At 43.4% G+C, this 20,258-nt stretch overlaps 1 protein-coding gene across 1 annotated transcript in view; it reads right to left on the bottom strand.

Annotated features, from left to right (window-relative positions):
• The window catches only part of USP44 (ubiquitin specific peptidase 44), a 70,625-nt gene that overhangs the window by 14,592 nt on the left and 35,775 nt on the right, over positions 1-20,258 (bottom strand). The window contains exon 3 of the mRNA XM_082254735.1: positions 8,319-8,517. Coding sequence (XP_082110861.1) covers positions 8,319-8,517 — 199 coding nt within the window. The remainder of the gene's footprint in view (positions 1-8,318; positions 8,518-20,258) is intronic.

The raw sequence follows: 20,258 nt of genomic DNA, 5'->3' as shown, positions 1-20,258 counted from the left end.
TCTGGTTTTTAGAGCTGAGAGTAAATGCTGACCTTTGAATAGATGTAGGGGAAAGGTGGCTGCAGATGAACAGGTACAACTTATGTAGGAGGATTAGTTTCATCTGTGTATCACCTTAAGCCAGTCACTTCAATGGGTATATGAGGGTTTACAACCACTTCAAGGCCCCTTTCACACAGGCTTTTTCGATCCGGTCCACCTGTCAGTTTTTCAGGCAGACCGGATCGAATGCTCCATGCAGCCCTATGGAGCGATGGATGTCAGCAGAGACATCTCCGCTGACACCCGCTGCCATCTGATCCGATCCTGTCCATGAAATCCGGACGTATGGAAACCCTATTTTCCATCCATCTGGAGGATCGGGTCAGACAAGATTGAATAAAAAATGGACAGGCGGTCTTGTTCTCATCCGATCTCCCATAGAGGAGAGCGGGGCTCTGACAGCTCCGTCTCTGCACACAGAGTGGAGATGGAGCTGTCATCCGCCTGCCCAGCAGGGATCGGCGGATCGATTCCTGCTGAGTAAAACAGACTCCGTCGGGCGCACCGCCCGTGTGAAAGGAGCCTAAGTCATGTTAAATAATCACATAAGAATGTGCAGATTTATTCACAGCTCAAGAAAATTAAAGCAACACTTTTGAAAACACATCAGATCTCAAGGGGGAAAAATATCATGCTGGATATCTATACTGATATGGACTGGGCAATGTGTTAGGAGGATGTGTTGAAAGGATGCCACATTGTTTGATAGAAATGAAAATTATCAACCTACAGATGGCTGAATTTAAAGACACCCTGAAAATCAAAGTGAAAAACTGATACTGCAGGCTAGTCCATTTTGCTGAAATTTCATTGCAGCGACTTAAAATGGTACTCAGTAGTTTGTATGACCCCCACGTGCTTGTATGCACTCCTGGCCCTTAATGAGACGATGGATGGTGTCCTGGGGTATTTCCTCTCAGATCTGGACCATGGTATCACTGGGTTCCTAAACAGACTGAGGTGCAACTTGGCGGCGTCCCAGAGGTGTTCTATTGGATTTAGGTCAGGTGAGCGTGGGGGCCATTCAATGGTATTCCTTCATCCTCTAAGAACTGGCTGCGTACTCTCGCCACGAGGCCGGGCATTGTCGTGCACCAGGAGGAACGCAGGACCCACTACACCAGCGTAAGGTCTGACAATGGGTCCAAGGATTTCATCCCGATACCCAATGGCAGTCAGGGTGCCATTGTCTAGCCTGCAGAAATCTGTGCGTTGCTCCATGGATAGGCCTCTCCAGACCATCACTAAACCAGTCATGTTGAACAATGCTACAAGCAGCATAACATTCTCCAGACCCTTTAACGTCTGTCACATCTGCTCAAGGTGAACCTAGTCTCATCTGTGAAAAACACAGGGCGCCAGTGGCGGACCTACTAATTCTGGTGTTCAACGCTAATCAAGCGCCACGGTGCCGGGCAGTGTACACTGGGCCCACTAGAGCACGTCGGGCCCTCGGGCCACCCTCATGAAGTCGGTTTCTGATTTTTTTAATCAAAGACATTCACACCAGTGGCCTGCTGGGGGTCATTTTGTAGGGCTCAGGCAGTACTGATCCTGTTCCTCCTTGCACAAAGGAGCAGATATAGGTCCCGTCGATGGGTTAAGGACTTTCTACGGCCCTACCCAGCTCTCCTAGAATAACTGCCTGTCTCCTGGAATCTCGCCCACGCTGTCGAGACTGTGCTGGGAGACACAGCAAACCTTCTGGCAATGACACGTATTGATTTGCCATCCTGGAGGAGGTGGACTACCTGTGCAACCTCTATAGGGTCCAGGTATCGCCTCATGCTACCAGTAGTGACACTGACCCTAGCCAAATGCAAAACTTGTGAAAAACTGTCAGAAAAGATGTCAGTGGCCTCCACCTGTAAAACCATTCCATGTTTTGGAGGTTGTCTCATTGTTGCCCATCTAGTGCACCTGTTAATTTAACAAAGCACCTGAAACCGATTACCAACCCCCTCTACTACTTAACCACTTAAGCCCCGGAAGATTTTACCCCCTTCCTGACCAGGGGGTATTTTGCGATTCGGCACTGCGTGACTTTAACGGACAATTGTGCGGTCGTGCGACGCTGTACCTAAACGAATTTGACAACTGATTTTTTTTTGCGGGACTGCGACATTGCGGCGGACAGATCGGACCCTTGACTGACATTTTTGACACTTTTGGGGGTACCAGTGACATTACTACAGTAATCAGTGCTATACATATGCACTGTTACTGTAAAAATGACACTGGCAGGGAAGGGGTTAACTTTATTGGAGAAGGAGGGGTTAAGTGTGTCCCTAGGGGTGTGTTTCTAACTGTGCAGGGATGTGGCTTTACATGCAACAGCAGAGATCTACGATCCTACATAGCAGGACCGTTAGATCTCTGCTGTTACACAGGGAAGAATGACAGGCGGCTTTGTTTACATTAGCCGCCTGCCTTTCTCCCTTCACAGCGGACGATCGCGAGTGACCGGCGGACATCGGGTCCGCCGGTCACTCACGCGGAGGTGTCCGTAAACGAGTGGGGGCAGGAGCGCGCCTCCGGGGGCGCGCGCTCGTCCCCTATTGGCTCACAGGCTAGTGACATACCGGTACGTCACTTTGCCTGGCCGGGGCTGACCGCCGCAGTATATGTACTTGCGGCGGTCGGCAAGCGGTTAACTGCCGAGATCAATATCCCAGAATTTTAATTGGCTTGATGCTTAACCCCGATTAAAAAGTGTTCCTTAAACTTTTTTGAGCAGTGTATATTATCATTTGTAAGTGCAAGTAACACTAGGTTATTTTATAAAGAGAATTAGTACACATGTGCTAATTTTATATTTCACTGGACCTTCCCTGAAAAAGGAGGATTTGCTGCATTAATAATATAACAAAAGCAGTAACTTTGTGAAAAATCAACATACTTATGCCTAAGATATCTCCCCATCGAAGACACCGATGCCATTAGCATAACCAAATAAATGTGAATTAAAAAAATATACACTTATGTGTGCAAGTGTCAAGCCAAATTATAAAACGGCGAAGTGCTAAACAGAAGTTCAATTTACTGTACAGTTAACTGAAGAAAGATGCCATTGTGAGTACTGTAGAAAATTAAGGGGTTAGACTATGCAATATGATAAATACCAGTACAGTGTCTTGAATGTCCTTTGCGCGTACAGACGGCTTTATTATATAAAACATGGACCATTGCTTTTAGCAGCACTTAGGAATCATACAGCCGATATTGTATGGAAAATAGAAACTGCCAACAGATCTGAAGACACTATATAACTTAACCACCCCTCGACCAGGGTATTTACGGGCAAAAGGGTAAAACATCTATTATACATTTTCACATTGTATTTTAATTATGTCTAGCCTACTCCTATTAATCTGAATAATCTTGAGGTTTGTAAACTTACTATGTGAAGATTACCACATTTATTCCTTAAAATTCTGCAACATTTATTCCCTATGCCCTGTGAGAAAGCACTGTTGTGTCAAAGAACTCACAGAACTTGCCCTCAGAACTACATAGGTGCTGAGAGGAGGAGTTAGTACAGGAATCACGGCTTGCAGGCAACCAGGGTACCATGGGATATTTAGTACTTAGAAATGAAAAGTAAAAAAAGCAGAGGAGAATCTGCAAAGCATGCAGGGAATACAGAAGTTGTTGAAAGATGGCCAGCAGATCTGACTACAGGTACTTGGTAGACAATGGGTTAAACAGTGGATTGGGCGAGTGGTATTCTGAATGTATTTTAAAAATTGTCCTAGCATTTGCCATTTTAAAAAAAAGTCCTAGTCTTACAAGGCCTGTGGTTGTGTCATCATTAGACAGGGAAAATCACAGGCAAAATGCACAGAGCCAACCAGATATGCTCTGTGCATTGTGATCAATGTGATGGCCAATCACAAATGTAGACAGTGCCTCCCTCTTCCTCTCACAGTGAGGACAGGGAAGGAGGAGGATTTTAGTCTTATTGGAAGATCAGATGATTGCAGACTGAAGGGAATAGAAAGGCAGCAGCACTTTTCTAAGGCTACATTTAATTCAAGGTGTGAGGTTTTAAAGTGTCAATGACTGTAGGATTATACTTGGGGGCTAAAAGCAGCTTAACCACCTAAATACCAGCAGATTTCTTCATTTCCAAAAAAAAGAGAGGCAAAAAATGAGGTCTCCCTGGGGATGTCAAACCTCTAAGAAAAGATGGTTTCAGGATTTTTTTTACTGTCCTGGCATTTTTATTTAATATATTTTATTACAGAACATGAGAGAAAGGGATTTACCAACATTTTTGTTCTTTTTCCTTCATATAGTTAAAAAATAAGCAGTAATTATTAAATGCCACCAAAAGAAATCTCTTACCTGTCGCATAATAATGGTATATAATGAATTTGCATGACTGAGTAATAATTCTTACAAACACTGTGCTTTTAAAGGAAAAGACTTTAGCTTAGCATAGATTATGTACACATTTTCTTCATTTTTTTTGTGACTGGGGGAAAAAAATTGTACATTTTGCTTAGTCAGGTAAAAACTATATCATGCCTTTGAATATTGTGTATTCTCGTTTTTAAAATGCAGCTGGATTATTAAGCTTCATTTCTTATATGCTTTGCTAAATACCTTAAAAGGGTTACACCAGCCCTTTTGGAGATTCCTCCTTACTTCCTCTCCCAGTGACAACGCTGTCACCAGTAATAGGAGGCAGTAATTTTTCAGTAGCAGATGGCAGTAAAAACACAACAAAGATTCTGGCCCTCAGCACCTTGAGTTGCCCTAAAAGTGCCTAAGGTTAACAGGGCTGACATATACGTGCCTTGGGGTGCTTGCATGTACTTGTGCTTACCTTCAAAACGAATCACACAGGGCCAAATTCAAAATGGAGTCTAAACTCTCTGCCTCTAGCAGGGTTCAAGTGAAATCAACTAAACAAAACTAAGGAGCCTATTATTAGATGGTGTATCAATCTGGAAGGTGAATAGGAGTTCCAGCAATATTCTTTCATGCTGCAATAATATTTATGAGGAACATACAGATGTTATAGGTCCAGGAACATACATCAGGGAAAAGCTGCTTTACACATTCTAAGATCACATAAATGTACTATGGTTGGGATGAGGGTAGTAAATGTACTGTATGCATAGATGTGAACTTTTAAGGATCGCACAAACCAGCCTGCAGCGTTTTACCATGTGGGCTGGTGTCTGTTGTGTGCCAGTAGTGAGATGGACAGTGTGATGGTTCAGCATACCACATTGTTTACACTTTTTTCTTTTAGCTTTACTGAAGTGTCAAAAAATGACACTTCATTAAAGTTTATGCACCACATCTGAGCTGCAGTGTGTGGACAAGCAGTGCAGAGAGTTGTGCTGCAGCATGTCTGCAATTTTCCTCACTGCTGCATATGAATGGAGCACAAAGAAAACAATTTTTTAGGTGTCCTAGAGGTGATCTATGTTCTTCTGCAGAAAAACATGGATCACCACATATAGTGTGAATAAGCCCTTAGTGTACTTCAGGGTCCCTTTTCCACAGTCATTTCCATAATGATGCACATAAAACCTAGAAATGCATCAAAATTTCTGGCATTTTGCCGATAAAAGAAAAAGGTGCCGATAATGGCACTCAAAACGTACAAGGTTTTACTGTGAATTTTACCATGATTTTGCACCCATTATACCATGATTTTACTGTGCTTATGGTTTCTTTTTCATAGGTCACGTAACATGGGTGTGGTAATGATGCGCTCTTGCTGCGTTTTCAATGCATTTTAACGAGAAGGTGCAACATGCAGAAAGCAGGTTTTTAGACCACAGCGAAAGCGAAACAGACCAGTGTGAAGACAAAAAGGGATACATTTTTCTTGAGCTTTCCTTGCGGTAAAGGTGCCATAAAGGCTGGGTTTACACTGGGGCAAACACAAACCTTGCATGTGATTCGCACCACATTGCTGTGCAGATCACAACAGTTATTATGGCTGAATTAGCATCACATTTGGACCAAAATGGTACAGAATGGTTCACATCCAAGCAATCCGATTCCTGTACCATTTCACAGCTCACACTGCAATCTGCAAACCGTTATAGGGGTGTCATTAATTTTACATTGACACCAGGGGAGTGGTTCATTGATGTCCGTGTTTGCAATTCAGGTGCAATGTGGGAACCCACACAGGATTTGCAGGGTTTCCCGCATCAAAGCAAAGGATGTATTTCAGAGATAAAACTATAATCATACCACTGTATAAAACACTGGTCCGACCACATCTGGAGTATTCTGTCCAGTTCTGGTTGCCAGTCCTCAGGAGGGATGTGTTGGAGCTGGAGAGAGTCCAGAGAAGAGTAACTAAACTTATTAGGGGATTGGAGGACCTTAACTACTTGCCTTCTGTGCACTTAAACCCCCTTCCCATCCAGACCAATTTTCAGCTTTCAGTGCTCTCACACTTTGAATGACAATTGCGCGGTCATGCTACACTGTACCCATATGAAATTGTTATTCTTTTCACACAAATAGAGCTTTCTTTTGGTGGTATTTAATCATCTCTGGGTTTTTTATTTTTTACAAAAAAGAAAGAAAAAAGACAGAAAATTTTGAAAAAAAAAAAAAAAGTTTCTTATTTTCTGCGAGTAAATTTTGAAAATAAATACATTTTTCTCCTTCACTGATGTGCGTTGATGAGGCGGCACTGATAGGCTGCACTGATGGGCACTGATGAGGTGGCACTTATGGGCACTGATGAGGTGGCACTGATGAGGAGGTACTAATATGCCGCACTGATAGGCGGCACTGATGAGCACTGATAGGCGGCACTGCTGGGCACTGAGAGGTGGCACTGCTGGGCGGCACTAATGAGTACTGATGGGCAGCACCATCAGTGCCCACACTCAGTGCCCATAGTGCTGCCAGTCAGTGCTCATCAGTGCCTAGATGAGCAGGCACTGACTGGCAGCACTATGGGCACTGATTGTGTGCACTGATGGGGGGCACTGTGGGCATTGATGGTGTGTTTGGTGTACCTTGTGTAATCAGGGCACTGGTGATCAGTGCCCTGATTACTTTTTTCTTTGTCCCCGGCGCTGGGCAGCTCTCCCTCCTTCCTCACACTGCAGTCTCCATGTGAGGAAGGAGCGCTGGCGATGAGAGATGATCTCATATGTTTACATATGAGATCATCTCTCATTGGACTGTCCGATCACGTGGTGAATGGCCGCTGTGATTGGCCATTCACCACGATCTGTGATCGGCTGTGTCCAAGGGACAAGGCCGACACAGATTTTCCCCGATGCGCGCTCGCGGGAGCGCGCGGGGAGACCGTTTCTGGGAGGCCGTTTAAAAACGGCCTCCCGAAAATGGGAGGAGGTTAATTATGAATCGCGCTTACAAGCTCTTGATTTATTCTCCCTGGAAAGGAGACGCCTGAGAGGGGACATGATAGCGATTTACGAGTACCTCAACGGTAATCTCAACATAGAAAAAAAACTGTTCAGTCGCAATGAATGCATGAGGACACAAGGCCAGACAATGGGATTAGAGAAGAGATTTAACCTCAGGCTATGCAGGGGTTTTTTTACAGTAAGGGCTACAGGATTGTGGAATTCTCTACCACAAGTGGTAGTAACTGCGGGGAGTATGGCTACTTTTAAAACACTCTTGGACGTACATCTCGAGGATCAAAACATTCAGGGGTATGGGAAATAATTACGTTCAAACACACCTACACAGGTTGAACTGGATGAACTATTGTCTTTATTCAACCTCAACTACTATGTGTAAGCAGTGTGAACCCAGCCTAATGGAAAAATTAAATTCACATTTTTTTAAATTGATATTAATTTATAAGTCAAATATAATAAAATTATATATAAAAATATAAATATTTTTAAAAAACTGTCATTTTCAGTTTTTGGCCAAGTGCATCCTGCATTTTCGGTTTCGGCAAAATTTCCATTCAGTGCACCTGTACCTAAACCACATGTCTTCCGCGATCTTCATTATAAATCCTCACAGTATTGATTATGTGTGGAGGGAGCTGCATTGACTGTCATGGTAGATTAAAAAAAAAAAAAAAAAACAGCATCAGAAAGCCATATAGTGAATATAACTAGCCCCGTAGTTTAGGCAAGTATCACCAGATAGGAAAATGACCACAAGGAGGATGGCCATGAAGGGCACATATATTTTACCATTTTAAATAACAGATGCTGCATTAACACTAAGCTATTAGAACAGGACAAACGTAACGTTGGTAGAACAGAATACCCTTGAGAATACATACTGCATCTACTCACTGTTGCACTGATCACAGGCGTAGATCTTCCCCTCTAAAGCCTCCGTCTCTGTGAACTTAGCCAGCATCTCGGTCAGCAGGCAAGGTCGCTGAGAGGCACTCTCTTTTCCATTGCAATGATATCTCTCAGGAAACTCCAAGGATAAGTCCCAAAATGGCTCTATTGTATTGGACTTGTTGTCACAGGCAAGACAGGTGACCTGAACAAAGATGCGATTTATTATTCTTCAGATCTAGAAATATAATCAATGACTTAAAGCACTGTAAACAAAAAAGGTAAAAGAAAATCTGGTGTAAACCAAAAAGTGTCAAATTATCAATAATGCATGCACCATAATCTTTAATAGTCTATGAAGTAAACTGTTCTTTTGACTGAGTATAGGATAGACAACCCAGTGTGCCCTCCTCTAGCCTTGATAAGTGTTAAAGGAGAGGTTTGAGGTAGAAAAAAAATAAACACGCATACTCACCTCTATGCTTTCTGCTGTCCCTCATTAGCTTTAAGATCACAGTGACCGCTGATCGCGCAGTTCTCAGTCTGCTCAGAAAGGAGAGCAGCGACTGTCAGTTACCACCCTCCACTCTGTTCCTGCAGCGCTCAGTAATGGCACTTTTCCACTGCAAGTACCGGCTCGGCTCTACTCGGCCCTGCTTGCTTTTCCACTGCTGGTACCGCATGGTACGGTGTAGGAACGGTTCGGTGCAGTACGGTTTGCTTTTACACTAAAGTAGTACTAAAGTTAAGTGGGTGGGATAACAAGGGGGTGGGTGGGATTCTCTGACCAATCAGTGGCTAGTAGTGGACTGCATGCAAAGGATTGTGGGATATGGTACCGGGTATGGTACCTCTTCGAACAGCAATCGAGGTGGTACTGTTTTTGAGAGCCGTACCGTTCGGTTCCATGCAGTGGAAAAGCGCCCCCGTACCGTACCGAACCGTTCTACACCATACCATGCAGTACCAGCAGTGGAAAAGCACAAAAGCGAGCCGAGCCGTTCGGTTCCATGCAGTGGAAAAGCGCCATAAAATGGCAGGCAGGAGAGGGGGCGGGTGCAGATGGTTCTGGCTATCAGCCACATGATGAGTGGCAGAGAAGGCCATCCATAAGACAACTGGGTGGATTCCAACAAAATAGTCGGGGTCTTTCCAATGCCTGCAGCAGCTCCACCACACTAGCTGATAGAGGGCTATAGTCTGCTATGAGCCGATTCTAGCTCACAGGACAGAAAAAGTCATAAGAGAAGTATGGCCAAAAATGCTTTGGCTATACTTGGAATACATTGGAAAACCAGCACTAAACATCTAATAATGTACACTATTTTACTATTTTAGCACTTCCTTCACCAATATGTCAGAACGATAACTATTGCAGGTATGTGGGTGCTGGAGAAACAACAAAAAAAATCTAAAAATATAATTTTTAAAGGAGAAGTAGGGCCAGAGCCCTTTTGGCCCTACTTCTCCTGTAGATCACAAGAGTTCACTTAGTTCTGCACTCCTGTGGCCCAGATTCATCCAACAAGCTAAAGTCTGCTGTTAGCTGCCGTCAACTCAGCTGGTCAAGACTCTGGGGGATCCCGCCTTTAATGTTGGGATCCACCCAGATGCCCGATTGGCAGCTGGATCAGCCTTTCAGCGTGAGGGCTGAGAGCTTTGAGCCAGCCAGTGTTGCCTCCTCAACTGGCCACAGCCTGTATCCCTTTTTCTTCTTCAGTTGTCTCTTTATGGCTGATGTATATGTACTCATGATGGTGAGAGGAGAAAAGGGGAACGTAGACATGGAGGGGGTAAGTAGCCATGGAGGGGGAAAGGTATGAGTTGTAAATAGGGTTTGTAGTCAAGGAAAAAAAAAGAAAGATGGAGGTAGAGTATAACAAAACAAATAAAAGTGGCTATCCATCTTTAGGAGTCCTATCCGCTGTCAGGTCCCCAGGGTCAGTCAGGGTTTGGATGGCTACCCAGGGTGTGAGGTGTTTGTGAGCTCCAATTTCAGGTTCTGGTTACACTGAACATGACATGGCATTCAGGAATTCCAGAGTGGATTTGTAGTGCATTCAGCATGCCCAGGTCTTTATACATTTTAGTCAGCCTATCCTGAGTGGAGAAGTTCTTCAAACATGATCCCGTATACATGAATAACTTGGAAGGAATGTGCACAGTGGCTCTTCCTCCCGGTCTTAGGCAAAGATCACCTCCAAGCAGCTACTTCTCCAGGCTGCCTCCAATAATGCAAATAAGGTTGCAGACCTGATGCAGTCAGAAAGTTTTAGAAACTCAAATGCTATTTATCATGTCACCGCCATACTAAAATAACCATCTGGATCCACAAAACCATCTCACGTAATTTATGAGAATCTTTGATAACTCAGAAGACTGTAAAATGTTTAATATTACTGTATTTATATGGATTTGGCTATTTTAGCTGTGACAATTTATACTGTTGCTGCTATAGCCCTGACTGAAGTGCCCTATGTTTCCCAGTTGGAATACACTGCAGACAAGCAGATGGCAAGTGGCAAACAAACAATGCAAAAAACAGGTTCTAGGTATCTGGCAACCCAAGATTCCAGTAAAACAAAGTTCAAAACTCAATCAGACCACATAGGTCACAAGTAATATTAAACAGAACAGATAATAAACAGAAACTGCCAAGCTGACCACATGATAGCAACTCCTTGAAGCAGTATTACCAAAAGCACACATTATATTGCAGCGTACCAATTCTTATGGCGCTTTTCCACTGCATGGAACCGAACGGTTCGGCTCGCTTTTGCACTCTTCCACTGCATGGTACGGTGTTAGAACGGTTCGGTATGGTACGGCGGCGCTTTTCCACTACATGCAACCGAACGGTACGGCTCGCTTAAACAGTACCACCTCAGTTGTGGTTCCAAGAGGGCCATACCGGTACCATATCCCACAATCCTTTGCATGCAGCCTTGACTGTTTGTCAATACTAGCCACTGATTGGTCAGAGAATCGTTGTTATCCCACCCACTTACTACTTTAGTGGAAAAGCAAACCGTACCGAACCGTTCCAACACCGTACCATGCGGTACCATGCAGTGGAAAACCAAACAGAGCCAAGCAGGACCCGGTACTTGCAGTGGAAAAGTGCCAATAGATGTGATGACTCATTCGTTTTTCCTTTTTTAGGCTATTATTTTCACCTGCTGATCTGGCAAATAAGTCTGTAGTATTTCAAAAGAACAAGCTCTCTTCCAAATGTATCAATTAGAGGGATGAGACAAATCAACTAACACGGATAGGGATGCTTACAATGGTCAGGCTTTTATTTATGTAAAACCTTTATCAGAAAAGGAAAAAAAAAAACAAAAAACTGTTGCTGTAACTGCTTTTAAAATGTTAGCTGGAGTTTGGCTTTAGTTAGTGTATTTAAATCTGCTAGTACACTCCCCTCCCCACCGAATAACCATACTGCTGCCCAAAGGTGTCCCTGTGCTCCTTTATTCAGAGTAGAGACACTGTAGAAGGTGTGTTACTGACCAGATCACCAGGTGAAAACAGAGGGGAAAAAGCCTAAAAAAAGAAAAATGCAGTCACCACATCTAAAGATTGGTAAGCTGCAATAGGTTACATTTTTAGTTTTGGGTTTAATACTACTTTAAATCACTTAGGAGTCTTAAGAAGTGAATTGTACAAACCGTTAAAAATGTATGTACCGTATATACTCGAGTATAAGCCGACCCGAATATAAGCCGAGGCACCTAATTTTACCACAAAAAAACTGGGAAAACGTATTGACTCGAGTATAAGCCTAGGGTGGGAAATGCAGCTGGACCCAACTGGACCACCACGAGACCCAAAACAGGGGCTGCGGGCATGGTTCAGGGGCTATGGACATGGTACAGGAGATGCAGGGTTGTGGGCATGGCACAGGAGATGCAGTGCTGCGGGCATGGTACAGGAAAATCTCCTGTACCATGCCCGCAGCACTGAATCTCCTGAGGAGATGCAGGGGCCACGGAGAAGTCTCACTTACCTTTCCGCCTTAAATGTAAAAAAGGTGCCGTCTGGCGCCAACACGTCACCGTGCATGCGCCGTCTGCCCGGGAATAGCCAAACGTGTACGGGCTTTACCGAGCGGACGGCGCATGCGCACTAACCGGGGAAAATGCAAGTGAGACCGTGACTTGAGTATAAGCCGAGGGGGGCTTTTACGGTACGTATTTTCCACTTTTTACTCTATTTTTTACTACTTTCAGATTGTAATGTTTTAATTTTTTGGAGGGAATACATTTGTAATAGAGATGATCTTAAAAAGTAACTCCACTTTTTTTGAGGGGAATAAAACCGTCTGGACAGGCAATGTATATTGCAAGGATTTTAACAAACTTTACTGCAGAGCCCTACCAGTTTCTGCTCTGAAGAAGCGGTTTGTCTGCAGAATGAATTTGAATAAGAGTGATTATTTCATTATCAATCAACTGATGTACTCACAGTTTTCTCACGAGGAAAGCTGCTGTGTCTACACACCTTTAGAAGTGACTAAAGCCAGCCATAGGGCCATGCATGGGAAGGCAGAATGTATCCAAGTTGTTATAGCCACTAGCAATAATTACAGTGTTCTACCGGCGGGGACTTCGCAGCCGATTCCCTACTGCGCATGTGAAAAGCGCGTTGTGCTTTGTGAATGGCCTGGCAGCGGGGGATGGAGGAGGGGGGCCCGAACCACAGCGCGGTCAAGTACCTGTCAAAAACAGGTACTTGCTCAACCACCCCTCCCCACCCAAAAGGCAACCAAGGAGGGGAGGAAGCAAATAAGCAGAGCATCCCCTTTGGGGTGAAGCTCCGCGTTAAAACCTGACTTGTATCTTTGTGCAGACTTCTGGGAAAAATCAGCAACTCAATCATACATTCAGGAAATAAAATTGCTGGGGGTTAACACCTCCAAAATGCCATATTGCACGGAATTTTACAGAAAAATTACAAAGACTTCAGATTGATAAGGAAAGATTTTTTTATAACATTTACTACACAAACTCATACAAAGTTCTACTTCATTGGTACTTACCTCTCCCTGTATATTCCTATTAAGCCTTTTGCTTTGGAGGCTATGGACAAGAGGGAACCAAGCTACATATCTGGTGGTCATGCCCCAAGACATGGAGGCTCTGGGTTAGGGTTTACCCTTCAGTGCATAGAGTTCTAAACTGCAATTTACATAAAGACCCTATTAAATCCCTGTTGAACAAACCAATTCAAGATTTTCAATGTAATACAGTGAAAAGGATCAGATTTATATTAGGAGCCAACAAACTATAGCCACTTATGGAAATAACCTACATTAAACCTCTCCAAGGAAAAAACTTGACGGAACGGCATCAACGAAAAAAACTGATAAAAAAAATGATAAGATCCTCAAAATATGGTCCCCGTGGATAGCCTATTCACAACCTAACCTGATATCCTTAAATGTATAATTTAGAATATGAAATAAGTGGTTGGCCCATCCCCAGAGATGGGGGAATGACCCTCTCCTTTTTGAGAAAGTGTCCCTCATCTACAAGAAGGCTGAGACACTGAGTAATTGCACAGTGCCATATAGAGATCCCTCTGGTGGTGGATTTAAATATCTATGTATTTAATATAATAGGGATATTTAGGAGCAAGCTTGTAAAAATGTAAAAGTCATTATATGAAACAGTCTAATCTAGGGATGCACCGAAATTTTCGGGCGAAAATGGGTTAAAAATGCCAAAATGAATGGCCGCCGTGAGGAAGGAGCATCGCAGGTTTGAAAAGACGCGCCTCTGGCCGGCCGCCCGCCTCTCAATGATGTCCCTACTATGATCTGTGTATGAATGAAGTGACACACCGGGCGGGCGAGCGGCCGCTAATATCTGTAACTATGTGAGCTTCACTTCCCTGTCAGCGGACGATGTGCATGAATGAACTGAACTGACACACCGGGCAGGAGGGCGGGGGAAGCGGCCGCTAACAGCTATAACTATGTGAGCGCTTCACTTCCCTGTCAGAGGAGATACCCGCCTGACAGGGAAGTGAAGTGAAGCTCACATAGTTACAGATATTAGCGGCCGCCCGGTGTGTCACTTCATTTATGCACAGATCGTAGTAGTAGTGACATCACCGGGAGGCGGGCCCCTGGCCAGAGGCACGTCTTTTGAATGAAGGACACCGGAGGAGCTGAGTAAGAGAGGACGCTGAGGCGGGGGGGGGGGGGCAGGGTGTACTGACGAGAGGGATTCTGAGGGGGGGGGGGGTAGGTGAGGCAGCTTACCAATGGTATTAGTATTAATTATGCAGCATGAGGGGGTTAAGGTATTGTCACTGCTGGTCACTGATGCATTAGTGACCAACCAGTGGCAGTTAATTAACCCCTTTGTGCTGCATTAGTGCAACCAGTATCAGTGCAACCAGTGTTGATTAACACTGATACTGGTTGCACTAATCTAGCACAAAGGGGTTAATTAACTGCCACTGGTCGGTCACTAATGCATCAGTGACAATACATTAACCCCCTCATGCTGCATAATACAAATACCATTGGTAATTAAATTAACCACTTGCCAACCTGTCACAGTACATATACTGTGACAGGGTGGCAGTGACAGGTGTACGTCGCTGCCTGTTTTTGGTGTATGCCCCTCTTCTATCTATTTTAAAATTATTTGGGGGGAAAAGTCATTTTCGGTTTTCGGCCAAGGGCATCCTGCATTTTCGGTTTCAGTCCAAAATTTTCATTTCGGTGCATCCCTAATCTAATCCAATGTTTCTTAACTCCAGTCCTCAAGTTGGCAGTACTTGAAGACTGGAGTTGAGAAACATTGGTCTAATCTCTTAAATTTCCACACTCCGCCAAATCAATTCTTACATTTCAATCATAGACCTACAGATTCAGCAATACAAAAAGTCATATCTTTTGGGGAGGGGAGGAGTACAAGTATTTTTAAATTATTATCAATATGAATATGGATTTAATAAAATGTTTCTAATATGAAGTATTAGAATAGTGATTTAGAAATTAACTAAAAGGTTTATTAAATGTTAAAGAAAACTAATAAGAAAGAAAGAAAAAAAAAAAAGGCGCTTATGTATGAATGGTTAAAGCGGAGTTCCGGCCACATACACATTTTTTACCTAAAAATACCCCCCTAATCCTAATCTATCCCCAATTACCCTAACACTAAACCAACATTACAGGTCATTACAGTTATAGAATAAAGATAAATACTTGCCTTTAAAATTGATTGCAGAGCGTGGCCATCTCTGGTGTGGGCATCTGAAGCCGTGGTGTCCCCCGCTGTGTCCTTCTTCCGGGTTCCTGGCTACCCAGAATGCTGATCGCAATCTCGCGCATGCGCTGTAGATTGCGATTGGCAATCAGAGTAGCGTCTGGGGACGTTCCCATTGCATCCTGGGATTGATGATGCTCATCTCCCAGGACGCAATGCAAAGGAGGAAGGGACGTCGGCGGACGTGTCCGCATAAGGAGGAAGAGGAAGGAACTTAAGTTTATTTTCATTAAAAACAAGGTAAGTGAAAAAAAATAAAAATATTAACTATAAAACTTTTCAGGTTTTTTTTATGCTAACTGATGCTGCAAAATTTTTAGGGTGGAACTCCGCTTTAAGCGATTGTAAAATGTAATAAAAACAAAAAAAAAAAAAAAAACAGAATTATACTAACCAGCAGCACCAAAGCTCCTCTTCGAGACCTTGCTGGCGCTTCTGGCTCCTCCTCTCTATAGAGTGTCACCATAGGAAGCCGCTTCTTATGGGGAGCACTTGTACGGGCTCCCTCCCAGGCCTCGCTGTCTGCAGCTCAGCCCTGCCCCCAACTCCCTCTTCATGGGTTATGACTGACAGCAGAGGGAGCCATTGGCTTGTGCTGCCTTAGCCATCTGTGAGGGAGGGCAGAGAGGAGCTTCAGACGGGCAAAGGACTGGAGGTGTGTATGGCCACATAGACTTAACAGAGGCCAAATGTCTGCAAAGCCTGCATTTATTTTTTTAAACACCCAGTGTGCATGAGCCCTTATTGTAATAGCGCAGATCAAGAGATGCAAAGTGCAAATGAGTCAACTTAACAGTCAAATTAAAATTGAAATGTGCAAATTATCTAATCTTACATTTAGCCACCAAGCAGCTGCACAATTTAACCACTTGCCGACCGCTCGCCGCAGTTTTACTGCGGCAGGCTGGCTTGCCTGCGCGAACCGACGTAGTACTACGTCAGTCGCGCACAAGGTGCTGGAGGGCAAGCGCACGCCCCCACTAGGCAGCGGGGATGCCGATGCACGGGGCTGGCGGCACAGATTGCCGTCGGCCACCCGCGATCGCTCCCCGCTGAGAGAGAAGGACGGGCAGCTGTTGTAAACACAGCTAAATGTTCTCTCTGAAATGATCACAGAGCTCCTGTGATCCTTCTATATAGGATCACAGGTCTCTATAGTAATTTCACAAGGGCCCCCTCCCCCCCCCCACAGTTAGAAATCACTCCCCTAGGCTTACATATAACCCTTTGATCACCCACTAGGTTAACCCTTTCCCTGCCAGTTTCATTATTACATTAACAGTGCATATTTTTAGCACCGATTACTGTAGTAATGTCACTGGTCCTCCCAAAAGTGTCAAAAAGGTCAGTTTGGGGGCCGATCTGTCCGCCGCAATGTCGCAGTTCCGCTAAAAATTGCAGATCGCGGCCATTACTAGTAAAAAAAAAACAAAAATTATAAATCTTTCCCCTAGTTTGTAGAAGCAGTAATCTTTTGCACAAACCAATCAAAATACGCTTATTGGGATTTTTTTTACCAAACATATGTAGCAGAATACAAACTGGCCTAAAAGGATGAAAAAAATTGATTTTGGGGGAGGGGGAATTTGTTGAAGCATGTTTGTGATGTCATTTAGAATAAAACAACACCGAATCACAGCAACAATACAATGCAATATCATTCTGAATGCCAATCCAATCTCAGCAGGTTTGGTTTGCAAGAAGATGCCAAAAAATCTGCACCCACAATTTCTGGTTCATTGTGCAGCCCAATGAGTGCGCAGCTCTAAAACAGTGAACAGGTCCTAAAAAAAAATGTAAACAAGAGAAAAAAATGAAAACAACTCGAGATTGTACCCCAAATCAGTGGAGGGATGGGAAAGATTATTATTTTTTTTTTTTGATTGAGTGAATTTTTACTTAAAATAATCAATAAAGATCATCATTAGTGCATTAACTTTTAAACAGTGGGTGTTACAGTCCCTTGAAAAAAGTATTCATACCCTTAAAATTTCCAACATTTTGTCATGTTACAACTAAAACCATAAATGTATTTTATTGGGATTTTATGTGATAGACCAACACAAACTGGCACATAATTGTTAAGTGGAAGGAAAATGATAAATGGTTTTCAACATTTTTTTTTACAAATATATGAAAAGTATGGTGTGTATTTGTATTCAGCCCCCTTTACTCTGATACCCCTAACTAAAATCTAGTGGAACCAATTGCCTTTAGAAGTCATCTAATTAGTCCACCTGTGTGTAATTGAATCTAAATATAGCTGTTCTGTGAAGCCCTCAGAGCTTTGTTGGAGAACCTTAGTGAACAAACAGCATCATGAAGGCCAAGGAACACATCAGACAGGTCAGGGATCAAGTTTTGGAGAAGTTTAAATCAGGGTTAGGTTATAAAAAAAAAAAATATCCCAAGCTTTGACCATCTCACTGGTCAATCCATCATCCGAAAATGGAAAGAGTATGGAGAACCTACCAAGACGTGGCTGTCTACCTAAACTGACAGGCTGGGCAAGGAGAGCATTAATCATAGAAGCAGCAAACGGGTCCATGGTAACTCTGGAGGAGCTGCAGAGATCCACAGCTCAGGTGGGAGAATCTGTCCACAGGACAACTATTAGTCATACACTCTACAAATCTTGCCTTTATTGAAGAGTAGCAAGAAAAAAGCCATTGTTAAAAGAAAGCCATAAAAAGTCCAGTTTGCAAGAAGCCATGTTGGGGACACAGAAAAAACGTGGAAGAAGGTGCTCTGGTCAGACGAGATCAAAATTTTACTTTTATCCTAAAATCAAAACGCTATGTGTGGCAGAAAACTAACACTGTACATCACCCTGAACACACCGTCCCCACTGTGAAATGTGGTGGTGGCAGCATCATGTTGTGGGGATGCTTTCCTTCAGTAAGGACAGAGAAGCTGGTCAGAGTTGATAGGAAGATGGATGGAGCCAAATACAACCTTTGGCAATCTTAGAAGAAAACTTGTTAAAGAGGTTGTAAACCCGTTTAAAAATTTTTTTTTTTTTTTACATCCTGCAAGAGAAACACATAATGAGCTAGTATGCATCGCATATTAGCTCATTATGAAATACTTACCTTAGAACGAGCCCCCGCCGTGCCGCTCACTCACCTGTATGACGAGCGACATGTTCAGTCGCCCGTCTTCCGGGATCGCGGAATCCGGCCATCTGATTGGCCGGAGCCGCGGTGACGTCACTCCCGCGCACGCGCGCGGGAGCCGACGGTCACGGCACGGGGCTCTGAAGGAACGGCACGATCAGCCGTTCCTTCAGAGCGCATGCGCCAGTGACGTCACTGGCTGCATTAAAGGTAAATATCTCCTAAACGGTACATGTTTAGGAGATATTTACAGTACCTATATGTAAGCCTTATCATAGGCTTACCTATAGGTACAACTTCCCGAGGAGGGTTTACTTCCTCTTTAAGAGTCTGCAAAAGATGTGAGACTGGGGAAGAGGTTCACCTTCCACCAGGACAATGACTCTAAACATACAGCCAGAGCTACAATGGAATGGTTTAGATCAGTGTTTCTCAACCTTTTTTCAGTCAAGGCACCCTTTAAAATCATGGACAGTGCCAAGGCACCCTTTACAATTATGGACAGTCTCAAGGCACCCCATTCTAAAATGTGAAAAACTATTCTAGTAGTTTTACATATCACAGCAACATCCACATGTGTAGGACACCCAATGTTAGAGGTGATTTTTCCAAAACAAATGCACTTTTGCACACTGGTACTGACAAGTATTCCAATGTTTCTCTTCTCCCTCAGTTTCCCTCCATCAGTTGCACAGGAATGTCAAAAAAGGATGCTGTGGAGGCAACAGACACCCTCCTTATCAACTGATGAGATCATTGACTGTTAGGATCCCAGTGTCTAGATCTAGAAAAGTCGAAATGGTGCTTATTGAAAACCTGTGGCTTTGTGTAACTAAAAGGCAGGCTTCATTAACCCGCTGGTTCGTATACAATTGTTGATACATTTTTAGGCATTTTGCCAAGGCACCCCCGAAGAAACCTCAAGGCACCCTGGTTGAAAAAGGCTGGTTTAGATTAAAGCATATTCATGTGTTAGAATGGCCCAGTCAAAGTCCAGACCTAAATCCAAATGAGAATCTGTGTCAAGACTTAAAAATTGCTGTTCACGGACGCTCTCCATCCAATCTGACAGAGCTTGAGCTATTTTACAAAGAAAAAATGGGCAAAAAGTGTCACTCTCTAGATGTGCAAAGCTGGTAGAGACATAGCCAAAAATACTTACAGCTGTAATTGCAGCGAAATGTAGTTCTACAAAGTATTGACTCAGGGGCTAAATACAAATGCACGCCACACTTTTCAGATATTTGTAAAAAAAAAAAAAATCTGAAAACCATTTATCATTTTCCTTCCACTTCACAATTATGTGCCACTTTGTGTTGGTCTATCACGTAGAATCCCAATAAAATATATTTACATTTTTGGCTGTAATATGACAAAATTTCAAGGGGTACGAATACTTTTTTAAGGCACTGTAAATAGGTTAAAATGCAAAGTCCAATTACACAGTATGAAATAAAGGAGAAAAAACAACTGCGCTAATTCAAAAAAGCAAAGCAGCAGCTTCAAGTGCGACTGACACCCCAAGAAGAAAATATATAAATAAAGCT

Source organism: Pelophylax lessonae (genome assembly GCF_965119305.1).
Source record: "Pelophylax lessonae genome assembly, chromosome: 4".
NCBI lineage: Eukaryota > Metazoa > Chordata > Amphibia > Anura > Ranidae > Pelophylax > Pelophylax lessonae.
This window is presented reverse-complemented; position numbering and strand designations above follow the sequence as displayed.